This window comes from Panulirus ornatus, chromosome 19 (genome assembly GCF_036320965.1).
Source record: "Panulirus ornatus isolate Po-2019 chromosome 19, ASM3632096v1, whole genome shotgun sequence".
In the NCBI taxonomy this organism is placed as follows: domain Eukaryota; kingdom Metazoa; phylum Arthropoda; class Malacostraca; order Decapoda; family Palinuridae; genus Panulirus; species Panulirus ornatus.
Window position 1 is genome coordinate 56401036 of NC_092242.1, and position 12762 is coordinate 56413797.

Below are 12762 nucleotides of genomic sequence, written 5' to 3' on the forward strand. Positions count from 1 at the left end.
GCTTTTCTGAGTATTTCTCACATACATTCTTCAAAGCAAACACCTGATCCACACATCCTCTACCACTTCTGAAACCACACTGCTCTATGTATATATATATATATATTATCCCTGGGGATAGGGGAGAAAGAATACTTCCCACGTATTCCCTGCGTGTCGTAAAAGGCGACTAAAAGGGAAGGGAGCGGGGGGCTGGAAATCCTCCCCTCTCGTTTTTTTTAATTTTCCAAAAGAAGGGACAGAGAAGGGGGCCAGGTGAGGATATTCCCTCAAAGGTCCAGTCCTCTGTTCTTAACGCTACCTCACTAATGCGGGAAATGGCGAATAGTATGAAAAAAAAAATATATATATATATATATATACATAAACGCCCATATGCCCAGATATGCATATCAACATATACATACACATACACTGATATATACATATATACTCATGTACATGTTCATACTTGCTGGCTTTCATCCATTCCTGTCGCTACCCCATCCCACAGCAAGGTAGCACCAGGAAAACAGACAAAAAAGGCCACACCCACTCACAATCAGTCTCTAGCTGTCATGTGTAATGCACCGAAACCACAGCTCCCTGTTCACATCCAGGCTCCACAGACCTTTCCATGGTTTACCCCATATGTTTCACTTGCTGTGGGTCGGTCCATTGACAGCACATCGACCCAGTATACCACATCATTCCAGTTCACTCTATTCCTTTCACGACACTCACCCTCCCATATGTTCAGGTCCCAGTCACTCAGAATCTTTTTCACTCCATCCTTCCCCCTCCAATTTGGTCTCCCACTTCTTGTTCCCTCCACCTCTGACACATGTGCCCTCTTTATCAATCTTTCCTGACTTATTCTCTCCAGATGTCCAAACCATTTCAACACACCCTCTTCTGCTCTCTCAACCATGTTCTTTTTGTTTCCTTAAATCTCTCTTACCCTTTCATCACTTACTTAATGTAACTACCTCATACTGTGTATTGTCCTCAACATTTCATTTGCAACACATCCACCCTCCTCTGTACAACCCTATCTATAGCCCATGCCTCGTAACCATATAGCATTGTTGGAACTACTGTTACTTCAAACATACCCACTTTTGCTCCAAGATAACGTTCTCTCCTTCCACACATTCTTCATCTTTCCCAGAACCTTTGCCCTCCCCCCACACTGTGAATCACTTCTGCTTCCATGGTTCCATCCACTGCTAAGTCCACTCCCAGATATCTAAAACACTTCACTTCCTCCAATTTTTCTCCAATCAAACTTACATCACAGTTAACTTGTTCCTCAACCCTACTGAAACTAATAACCTTATTTTTATTCCCATTTACTCTCAACTTTCTTCTTTCACATTTTATTCCCATATACTCTCATCTTTCTTCTTTCACACACTTTTCCAAACTCACTCACCAACTTCTGCAGTTTCTCTCTCGAATCAACTTCTGGAGCTGTATCATCGGCAAGCAACAACTGACTCACTTCTCAGGACCTCTCATCCCCAACAGACTGCATACTTGCCCCTCTCTCCAAAAGTCTTGCATTTAACTCCCTAACCACCCCATCCATAAACAGATTAAACAACCATGGGAACATCACACACCCCTGTCACAGACTGATACTCACTGAGAACCAATCACTCTCCTCTCTTCCTACTCATACACATGCCTTACATTCTTGGTAAAAACTTTTCACTGCTTCTAGCAACTTGTCTCCCACACCAAATACTCTTAGAACCTTCCACAAAGCATCTCTTGTCAATCCCATCATATGCCTTCTCCAGATCCATAAATGCTACATACAGATCCATTTGTTTTTCTAAGTATTTATCATACACATTCTCCAAACCAAACACCTGATCCACACATTCTCTACCACCTCTGAAACCACACTGCACTTCCCCAATCTGATGCCCTGTACATGCCTTCACCCTTTCAGTCAATACCCTCCCATTTGATTTTCCATGAATACTCAACAAACTTATGCCTCTGTAATTTGAACACTCCCCTTTATCCTCTTTGCGCGCATTCTGCTAATCCTCAGGCACTTCACCATGATCCTTACATACACTGAATATCCTTACCAACCAATCAACAACAAAGTCACCCCCCTTATTTGTTGATTATTAATGAGTTACCATCCAAACCTGCACCTTGCCGGATTTCATTTTCTGCAAAGCTTTTTCTACCCCTTCCCTCTTAACCAAATCATTCTCCCTGACCCTCCCACTTCGCACCCCACCTCAACTAGAACATCCTATATCTGCCACTCTGTCATCAGACTCATTCAACAAACCTTCAAAATACTCACTCCATCTCCTTCTCTCTTCATCACTACTGTTATTCTTTCCCCACCTGCCCCTATTCACCAATGTTCCTATTTGTTCTCTTGTCTTATGTACATTATTTACCTCCATCCAAAATATCTTTTTTTTTTTTTTTTTTTTTTTTTTTTTTTTTTTTGCCGCTGTCTCCCGCGTTTGCGAGGTAGCGCAAGGAAACAGACGAAAGGAATGGCCCAACCCACCCCCATACACATGTATATACATATGTCCACACATGCAACTATACATACCTACACAGCTTTCCATGGTTTACCCCAGACGCTTCACATGCCCTGATTCAATCCACTGACAGCACGTCAACCCCGGTATACCACATCGATCCAATTCACTCTATTCCTTGCCCTCCTTTCACCCTCCTGCATGTTCAGGCCCCGATCACACAAAATCTTTTTCACTCCATCTTTCCACCTCCAATTTGGTCTCCCACTTCTCATTCCCTCCACCTCCAACACATATATCCTCTTGGTCAATCTTTCCTCACTCATTCCCTCCATGTGCCCAAACCATTTCAAAACACCCTCTTCTGCTCTCTCAACCACGCTCTTTTTATTTCCACACATCTCTCTTACCCTTAAGTTACTTACTCGATCAAACCACCTCACACCACACATTGTCCTCAAACATCTCATTTCCAGCACATCCATCCTCCTGCGCACAACTCTATCCATAGCCCACGCCTCGCAACAATACAACATTGTTGGAACCACTATTCCTTCAAACATACCCATTTTTGCTTTCCGAGATAATGTTCTCAACTTCCACACATTCTTCAAGGCTCCCAGGATTTTCGCCCCATCCCCCACCCTATGATCCACTTCCGCTTCCATGGTTCCATCCGCTGCCAGATCCACTCCCAGATATCTAAAACACTTTACCTCCTCCAGTTTTTCTCCATTCAAACTTACCTCCCAATTGACTTGACCCTCAACCCTACTGTACCTAATTACCTTGCTCTTATTCACATTTACTCTTAACTTTCTTCTTTCACACACTTTACCAAACTCAGTCACCAGCTTCTTTTTATTTTCCCTAAAGTCTAATGATACTCACTTACCCAACTCTCATTTGCCCTCTTTTTCACCCCTTGCACCTTTCTCTTAACCTGCTGCTTTCTTTTATTCATCTCCCAGTCATTTGCAACTGCTTTTTTCTTTTACAGCTTGGAAATGATTTTATAAAGAAGGTAGATGGGCTGTGTGGTTTCTATACAGGAAACATGCATGATGATAAAACAAAACCTGATGGTACATTGGCCTCCAGCATTAAAGAGTTTGGTCAATCCTGGGCCCTGGATGGTAAAACATGTGATGAAAAACCGAAGTGCAAACCAGAGTCTACCAACAAAGCATATAAGTTGTGCAGCACTATTCAGTAAGTTTACCTCTCAAATCTCTATTGTATTGGTCATCCATAAAGCAGTCATTCATGATGTCAAAAATTTATATACTTTTGGCAGGGTTGTGGCTTACAGACTTTTTCATAATGTTGCATATTTTGTTTTAGTCATGGTATTAGCTGTCATTCTATGCAAATAAAAGATAAATAATAATGTAAAATCCATAAGATAATCCCTTAAGCCTATGTTTTACAGTTAATGAAAACAAATTTTTTAGTCATCCAATCCCTTACTCCCATACAAAACCTATTTTCATCTTTTTTAGAGATGATGAAACTCTTAAGAGGAAGCTTTGTATTTTTAAAGTTTCTCTTATATTAACAGTGTTGTCATCCATTTTATTGAAGTCTGCTAATCTAAAATTTCATATTATTTTCTTGACTTCTTTGAGGTTAGAATTGCAGTTTACATTGAATCTGATTATTATGATAATTTTCTGTTTAACTTTTCACCAACCTGATTGGCACAGATAATTTCTGCTTCTGGACATCACTAAAATCTAGAATTTAAAACATTTTCTGCAGTTATTGCTAGATTGTTGTTTAATAAGATTTGATTTCCTATTAACTACAAAGCCCTATCAGTTTTTGCACGTTGTTTAATGAGTCTGCACACTACCTCAAAATGATTTTGGAAATCATGCTTATTGATTCATAATATAACTGTATTTACCAGAATTCCATCCTTTAGATACATCAGAAGACAACCAGATATCTGTAGTCTGTCATTAAAAAGAACACTATATCCTCCAATCACTAATTGTACTGATAAGTTCTGTTTTGTAGAATTTATTGAGGCTTTTGTTATTTCTATGATATCAGGCTTTTTTAGAAGAGCCCATGTCAGTTCAATGCATTTTTAGTGATACTTTTGTATTAGTGTAAAATGTTATGGTTTTACTTGGAAAGGCGAGATGAGTATGTCTCAAATCTTTGAGGTCAGATCACCAAACTCAGGTCACTTGTGATGCTATCTTACCCAACAGCTGTGGTCACACCTGACCTAACTGACAGGTGATGTCCCATAACAGTATGACCTGATCTTACAGTGCTTCTAGCAAAACTTTTTTAGTTGCTTGTTTATAATGCACTTCATCTTTAACTCCTGTTTTCATTGTACTGTCCCTTAGGTCTATGTACTTCATCTTTAACTCCTGTTTTCATTATACTGTCCGTGAGATCTATGTAATAAACCCTCTCTGTCCTTAAGATGTGCTCTACTCTTCTTCAGATACATAGTATTCTACTTAGAATTAGAGTTCCCACAACTTACTCAGGAAGGAGTCTCACTAACACAATTTTTCTAATGAACTCTCAAATAAGTATTCCTGTACTTCCCAAGGATCTTGCCTGATCTACCTTGAGCCTGAGCGTAGATAAGAATTACACTCACCTCAGTAGTTTCCCTTACTATGTTTTGTTACTCTTGTGCCAAGATTTCCAGCCTAGCACCAGTAACATAGCATTTTCTTCATCTTTTTGTTTACCAGAGAGCACCATACTTAAGAGTTTAACTTATGAATTCTCAGTAAGGATGAAGCTGGGTTCTTCATTCATTTCATCACCAAACACTTTAAACCTGAAGATTGCTCCTATTTCCTCTCCAGTATACCACATTGTTCCAATTTACTCCATTCCTTGCATACCTCTCACCCTCCTGTATGTTCCGGCCCCGATTGCTCAAAATCTTTTTCAATTCATCCTTACACCTCCAATTTAGCCTCCTACTTCTTGTTCCCTCCTTTTTTGACACATATATCCCCTTTGTTTACCTTTCCTCACTCATTCTCTCCATATATCCAAACCATTTCAATACACCCTCTTCTGCTCTCTTAACAACACTCTTTTTATGACTGCACAGTCTCTCTTGCCCTTTCATTACTTAATCAAACCATCTCATGCCACATATTGTCCTCAAGCATTTCATTTCCAACAAATCCACCCTCCTCCTTACAACCCTATCTATGGCCCATACTTGCATCCATATTGTTGGAAATACTATTCTTTCAGACGTGCCCATTTTTGCTTACTAGATAATGTTCTCTCTTTTCACATGTTGTTCATCACTCCCAGAACCTTTGCCCTTTCCCCAACCCTGTGACTCAATTCCACTTCCATGGTTCCTTTCACTGCCAAGTCCACTCCCAGATATCTAGAACACTTCACTTCCCCCAATTTTTCTCCATTCAGAATTACATCCCAACTAACTTGTCCCTCAACCCTTCTGAACCTAATACCTTTCTCTTATTCCCATTTACTCTCAACTTTCTCCTTTCTTACACTTTTCTAAGCTCAGTCACCAACTTGCAGTTTCTCACTCGAGTCAGCCACCATTGCTATATCATCGGCGAAAGACAACTGACTCACTTCTTAGGCACTCTCATCCCCAACAGACTGCATACTCACCCCTCTTTCCAAAACTCTTGCAATTACTTCCCTAACCACCCCATCCAAAAACAAATTAAACAACCATCACGCACCCCTGCCACAGACTGACCTTCACTGGGAACCAGTCACTCTCCTCTTTTCCTACTCATGCACAGGCCTTAGATCCTTGATAAAAGCTTCTCACTGCTTCTAGCAACTTATCTCCCACACCAGCTACTCTTAAGACTGTCCACAAAGCATCTCAATCAACCCTATCATATACCATCTCCAGATCCATAAATGCTACATACAAATCCATCTGTTTTTCTAAGTATTTTCACATTCATTCTACAAAGCAAACACCTGATCCACACATCCTTTTCTACTTCTGAAACCACACTACTCTTTCCAAATCTGATACTATGTGCATGCCTTCACCCTCTCAATCAGTACCCTCTTGTACAATTTTCCTGGTATACTCAACAAACTTATGCCTCTGTAGTTTCACCACTCATCTTTATACCCTTTGCCTTTGCACAGTGGCACTATACATGCATTCTGCCAATCCTCAGGCACTTCACCAGGATCCATACATACACTGAATATCCTTACCAATTAATCAACAACACAGTCACCCCCTTTCTTAATAAATTTGACGGCAATACCATCCAAATCCACCTCCTTCCCAGATTTCATCTTCCACATGGGGAGAAAGAATACTTCACACATATTCTCCATTTGTCATAGAAGACAACTAATGGGAGCAGGAGTGGAGGGCTGCACAACCCCCTTCCTTATATTTGAATTTCTAAAATGGGAAACAGAAGGAGTCTCTTAAAGCAGGAATCATGGGAGTATGTGATAGAGTGTAAGAATATAAATTCTAGATTGATTTGGATAAAACTGAAAGTGGCTGGAGAGAGATGGGTGATTACTGGTGCCTATGCATCTTGTCATGAGAAGAAACATTATGAGAAGCAAGTGTTTTGGGAGCAGATGGGAGCGAGTGTTAGCAGCTCTGATGGATGAGACCGGGTTATAGGGATTTGTGATTTAAATGCGAAGGTGAGTAATGTGGCTGTTGAGGGTATACTTGGTGTTCACTGGGTGTTCACTGTCGTATATAGAAATGGTGAAGAGCTTGTGGATTTGTGTGCTGACAAAAGACTGTTGATTACCCAATCAACAGTCGTTCTTTCCTCTGTTTCCTTGTGCAACCTCGTTAACGCAGGAGACGTCGATTAAGTATAATAAAAAAAGAAATAATGTATTTGAGTAGGAGAGATGGTCAAAGGGCATTATTGGATTACATATTAATTGATAGGCATGTAAAAGAGAGATTCTTGGATGTTCATGTGCTGAGAGGAGCAGCTGGAGGGATTTCTGATCACTATCTTGTGGAGGTGAACATGAAGATTTGTAGAGATTTTCGAAAAAGGAGAGAGAATGTTAGGGAGAAGAGATTGGTGAGAGTAAATGAGCTTGAAAAGAAGACTTCTGTGAGGAAGTACCAGGAGAGGTTGAGAGTAGAATGGCAAAAGATGAGAGCAAATGACATGATGGAGTGGGTGAGGAATGGGATATATTTAGGGGAGCAGTGACGGCTTGAACAAAAGATGCATATGGCATGAGAATGGTGGGAGGTAGGCAGATTAGAAAGGATAGTAGATATTGGGATGAAGAAGTAAGTTTGTTAGTGAAAGAGAAAAGAGAGAAGTTTGGACAATACTTGCAGGGAAGTAGTGCAAATGGATGGGAGATGTATAAAAGAAAGTGGCAGGAGGTCAAGAGAAAGGGGTAGGGTTTGAAAAAGAGGGCAAATGAGAGTTGGGGTGTGAGAGTATCATTAATTTTTAGGGAGAATAAGATGTTTTGGGAGGGGATAATGGTGTGTGTAAGACAACAGAACAAATGAGAACATCGGTGAAGGGGGCAACTGGGGAGGTAAAAACAGGTAGTGATGAAGTGAAAAGGAGATGAAGTGAGTATTTTGAAGGTTTGTTGTATGTATTTGATGATAGAGTGGCAGATATAGGATGTTTTGGTTGGGATGGTGTTCAAAGTGAGAGGATCAGGGAAAATGGTTTGGTAGAGAGAGAACAGGTAGTGAAAGCTTTGCAGAAGAGAAAACTGGCAAGGCAGCTGGTTTGGATGATATTGCAGTGAACTGTGTTGTTGATAGGTTGGTAAGGATATTCACTGTATGTATGGACCATGGTAAAGGGCCTGGGGATTGGTGGAATGCATGCATAGTGCCATTGTACAAAGGCAAAGGGGATAAGGGTGAGTGTTCAAACTACAGAGGCATAAGTTTCTTGAGCAGTCCTAGGAAATTGTGTAGGAGGATATTGATTCAGAGGGTGAAGGCATGTACAGAGCATCAGATTGGGGAATGGCAGTGTGGTTTCAGAAGTGGTAGAGGATGTGTGGATCAGGTGTTTCCTTTGAAGAGTGTATATGAGAAATACTTACAAAAGCAGATGGATTTGTATGTATCATCCATAAATGGATTTGTATATAGCATCTATGGATCTGGAGAAGGGTTGATAGAGATGCTTTATGGAACGTTTTAAAAGTGTATGGTGTGGGGGGTAAGTTGCTAGAAGCAGTGAAAAGTTTTTATCAAGGATGTTAGGCGTGTGTACAAGTAGGAAGAGAGGAGAGTGATTGGTTTCGTGATTGGTTTCCAGTGAATGTCAGTTTGCGGTAGGGGTTTGTATTTCCCCATGGTTGTTTAATTTGTTTATGGATGGGATGGTTAGGGAAGTGAATGCAAGTGTTTTCGAGAGAGGGGTGAGTATGCAGTCTGTTGGGAATGAAAGGGCCTGAGAAGTGAATCATTTGTTGTTCGCTGATGATACAGCTCTGGTGGCTTTTGAGTGAGAAATTGCAGTTGGTGACTGAGTTTGGAAAAGTGTGTGAAAGGAGAAAGTTGAGAGTGAATATGAATAAGAGCAAGTTATTAGATTCAGTAGGGATGAGGGACAAGTTAATTGGGATGTAAGTTTGCATGGGGAAAAATTGGAGAAAACGAAGTGTTTTAGATATCTTGGAGTAGACTTAGCAGTGAATGGAACCATGGAAGCAGAAGTGAGTCACAGGTTCTGGAAGCAGTGAAGAATGTGTGGAAGAATAGAACGTTATCTCGGAGAGCAAAAATGGATATGTTTGAAGGAATAGTAGATCCAACAGTGTTATATGGTTGAGAGGTATGGGCTATAGATATGGTTGTACAGAGGAGGATGGATGTGTTGGAAATGAAATGTTTGAGGATAATATGTGGTGTGAGGTGGTATGATTAAGTAATGAAAGGTTAAGAGAGATGTGTGAAAATAAAAGAGTGTGGTTGAGAGAGCAGAGGAGGGTGAGTTGAAATGGTTTGGACATATGGAGAGAGTGAATGAGGAAAGATTAACAAAGAGGATACATGGGTCAGAGGTGGAGGGAACAAGGCAAAGCAGGAGACCAAATTGGAGGTGGAAGGATGGAGTGAAAAAGATTTTGAGCAATTGGGGCCTGAACATACAGGAGAGTGAGAGGTGTGCAAGGAATGGAGTGAATTGGAATGTTGTGCTGGGTCGACATGATGTCAGTGGATTCAACCAGGGCATGTGAAGCGTCTGGGGTAAATCATGAAAGGGTCTGTGGGGCTTGGATGTGGATAGGGAGCTGTGGTTTCAGTGCATTACACATGACAGCAAGAGACTGAGTGTGAACAAATGTTGCCTTTTCCTGGCACTACCTCGCTGAAGCAAAGGGTAGCATTGCTGTTTCCTGTGGGGTGGGGTAGTGACAGGAATAGATGAAGGCAAGGAAGAATGAATATGTACATGTGTCTGTATGTGTATAACTGTTTATGTGTATGTATATGTTGATATGTATATGCATGTAAATGCTGATATGTATAGGTATGTATATGTGCATGTATAGGCATTTATGTATATATGTATATGAGTGGATCGGCCATTCTTTGTTTGTTTCCTGGCACTACCTCGCTGATACGGGAAACAGTGATTATGTATGATAGATGTAAATGAATAGATATATATACAGGAGGGTGAGAGGCATGCAAAGAATAGAGTGAATTGGAACAATGTGGTATGCTGAGGTCGAAGTGCTTTCACTTGACTGAACCAGGGTATGTGGAGTGGCTGTGGTAAAACATGGAAAGGTCTGTGGGACCTAGATGTGGATATGGAGCTATGGTTTCGGTGCATTATACATGACAGCTAGAGACTGAGTGTGAACCAATGTAGCCTTTTTTGCCTGTTTTCCTGGCGCTACCTCGCTGAAGCAGGGGACAACAATGCTGTTTCCTGTGGGGCGGGGTGGCGACAGGAATGGATGAAGACAAGCAAGTATGAATATGTACATGTGAATATATGTATATGGCTGTGTATGTGTATGTGTATGTATGGGAACTTCAGTGAAGGGCACAAATGGGGAGGTGATAACAAGTAGTGGTGATATGAGGAGATGGAGTGAGTATTTTGATGGTTTGTTGAATGTGTTTGATGATAGAGTGGCAGATATAGGGTGTTTTGGTCGAGGTGGTGTGCAAAGTGAGAGGGTTAGGGAAAATAATTTGGTAAACAGAGAAGAGGTAGTGAAAGCTTTGCGGAAGATGAAAGCCGGCAAGGCAGCAGGTTTAGATGGTATTGCAGTGGAATTTATTAAAAAAGGGGGTGACTGTATTATTGACTGGTTGGTAAGGTTATTTAATGTATGTATGATTCATGGTGAGGTGCCTGAGGATTGGCGGAATGCGTGCATAGTGCCATTGTACAAAGGCAAAGGGGATAAGAGTGAGTGCTCAAATTACAGAGGTATAAGTTTGTTGAGTATTCCTGGTAAATTATATGGGAGGGTATTGATTGAGAGGGTGAAGGCATGTACAGAGCATCAGATTGGGGAAGAGCAGTGTGGTCTCAGAAGTGGTAGAGGATGTGTGGATCAGGTGTTTGCTTTGAAGAATGTATGTGAGAAATACTTAGAAAAGCAAATGGATTTGTATGTAGCATTTATGGATCTGGAGAAGGCATATGATAGAGTTGATAGAGATGCTCTGTGGAAGGTATTAAGAATATATGGTGTGGGAGGAAAGTTGTTAGAAGCAGTGAAAAGTTTTTATCGAGGATGTAAGGCATGTGTACGTGTAGGAAGAGAGGAAAGTGATTGGTTCTCAGTAAATGTAGGTTTGCGGCAGGGGTGTGTGATGTCTCCATGGCTGTTTAATTTGTTTATGGATGGGGTTGTTAGGGAGGTAAATGCAAGAGTTTTGGAAAGAGGGGCAAGTATGAAGTCTGTTGGGGATGAGAGAGCTTGGGAAGTGAGTCAGTTGTTGTTCGCTGATGATACAGCACTGGTGGCTGATTCATGTGAGAAACTGCAGAAGCTGGTGACTGAGTTTGGTAAAGTGTGTGGAAGAAGAAAGTTAAGAGTAAATGTGAATAAGAGCAAGGTTATTAGGTACAGTAGGGTTGAGGGTCAAGTCAATTGGGAGGTGAGTTTGAATGGAGAAAAACTGGAGGAAGTGAAGTGTTTTAGATATCTGGGAGTGGATCTGGCAGCGGATGGAACCATGGAAGCGGAAGTGGATCATAGGGTGGGGGAGGGGGCAAAAATTCTGGGGGCCTTGAAGAATGTGTGGAAGTTGAGAACATTATCTCGGAAAGCAAAAATGGGTATGTTTGAAGGAATAGTGGTTCCAACAATGTTGTATGGTTGCGAGGCGTGGGCTATGGATAGAGTTGTGCGCAGGAGGATGGATGTGCTGGAAATGAGATGTTTGAGGACAATGTGTGGTGTGAGGTGGTTTGATCGAGTGAGTAACGTAAGGGTAAGAGAGATGTGTGGAAATAAAAAGAGCGTGGTTGAGAGAGCAGAAGAGGGTGTTTTGAAGTGGTTTGGGCACATGGAGAGAATGAGTGAGGAAAGATTGACCAAGAGGATATATGTGTCGGAGGTGGAGGGAACGAGGAGAAGAGGGAGACCAAATTGGAGGTGGAAAGATGGAGTGAAAAAGATTTTGTGTGATCGGGGCCTGAACATGCAGGAGGGTGAAAGGAGGGCAAGGAATAGAGTGAATTGGAGCGATGTGGTATACCGGGGTTGACGTGCTGTCAGTGGATTGAATCAAGGCATGTAAAGCGTCTGGGGTAAACCATGGAAAGCTGTGTAGGTATGTATATTTGTGTGTGTGGACGTATGTATATACATGTGTATGGGGGGGGGTTGGGCCATTTCTTTCGTCTGTTTCCTTGCGCTACCTCGCAAACTCGGGAGACAGCGACAAAGTATAATAAAAAAAAAAATAATTATTAAAAGGGAGAACTAAAAGGTTCTTGGTGTCAAGGGGGGTTTGGGTATAACTCTATAAGATTATTTCTTTGCCAATTTAAGGGATTTGTCAGTGAAAGATCTAGGATACTTTAACTTGAATACAATAGAATATATCTTCAGAAACTCATCATCAATAAACTCTGGACTGCAAAAACGTAATACCCTAAGGTATGTAGACTGGAATGATGATAATTTAACTCTGTCATGTTGAACTGAGTAATAATGGATATATGAGCATACATTGGTAGGTTTTTGTATATGCTAAACTTAAACATGTTTCTGTCCCTATGGATCATGCAATCTAAAGATGGTC

The 12762-nt window shown here is 41.1% G+C and overlaps 1 protein-coding gene across 2 annotated transcripts in view; it reads left to right on the forward strand.

Annotated features, from left to right (window-relative positions):
• Positions 1–12762, forward strand: part of LOC139755522 (hemocytin-like) — a 420053-nt gene that overhangs the window by 266262 nt on the left and 141029 nt on the right. For both annotated transcript variants that reach the window (XM_071673909.1, XM_071673910.1), the window contains one exon: positions 3505–3716. In XM_071673909.1, the coding sequence (XP_071530010.1) occupies positions 3505–3716 (212 nt within the window). The remainder of the gene's footprint in view (positions 1–3504; positions 3717–12762) is intronic.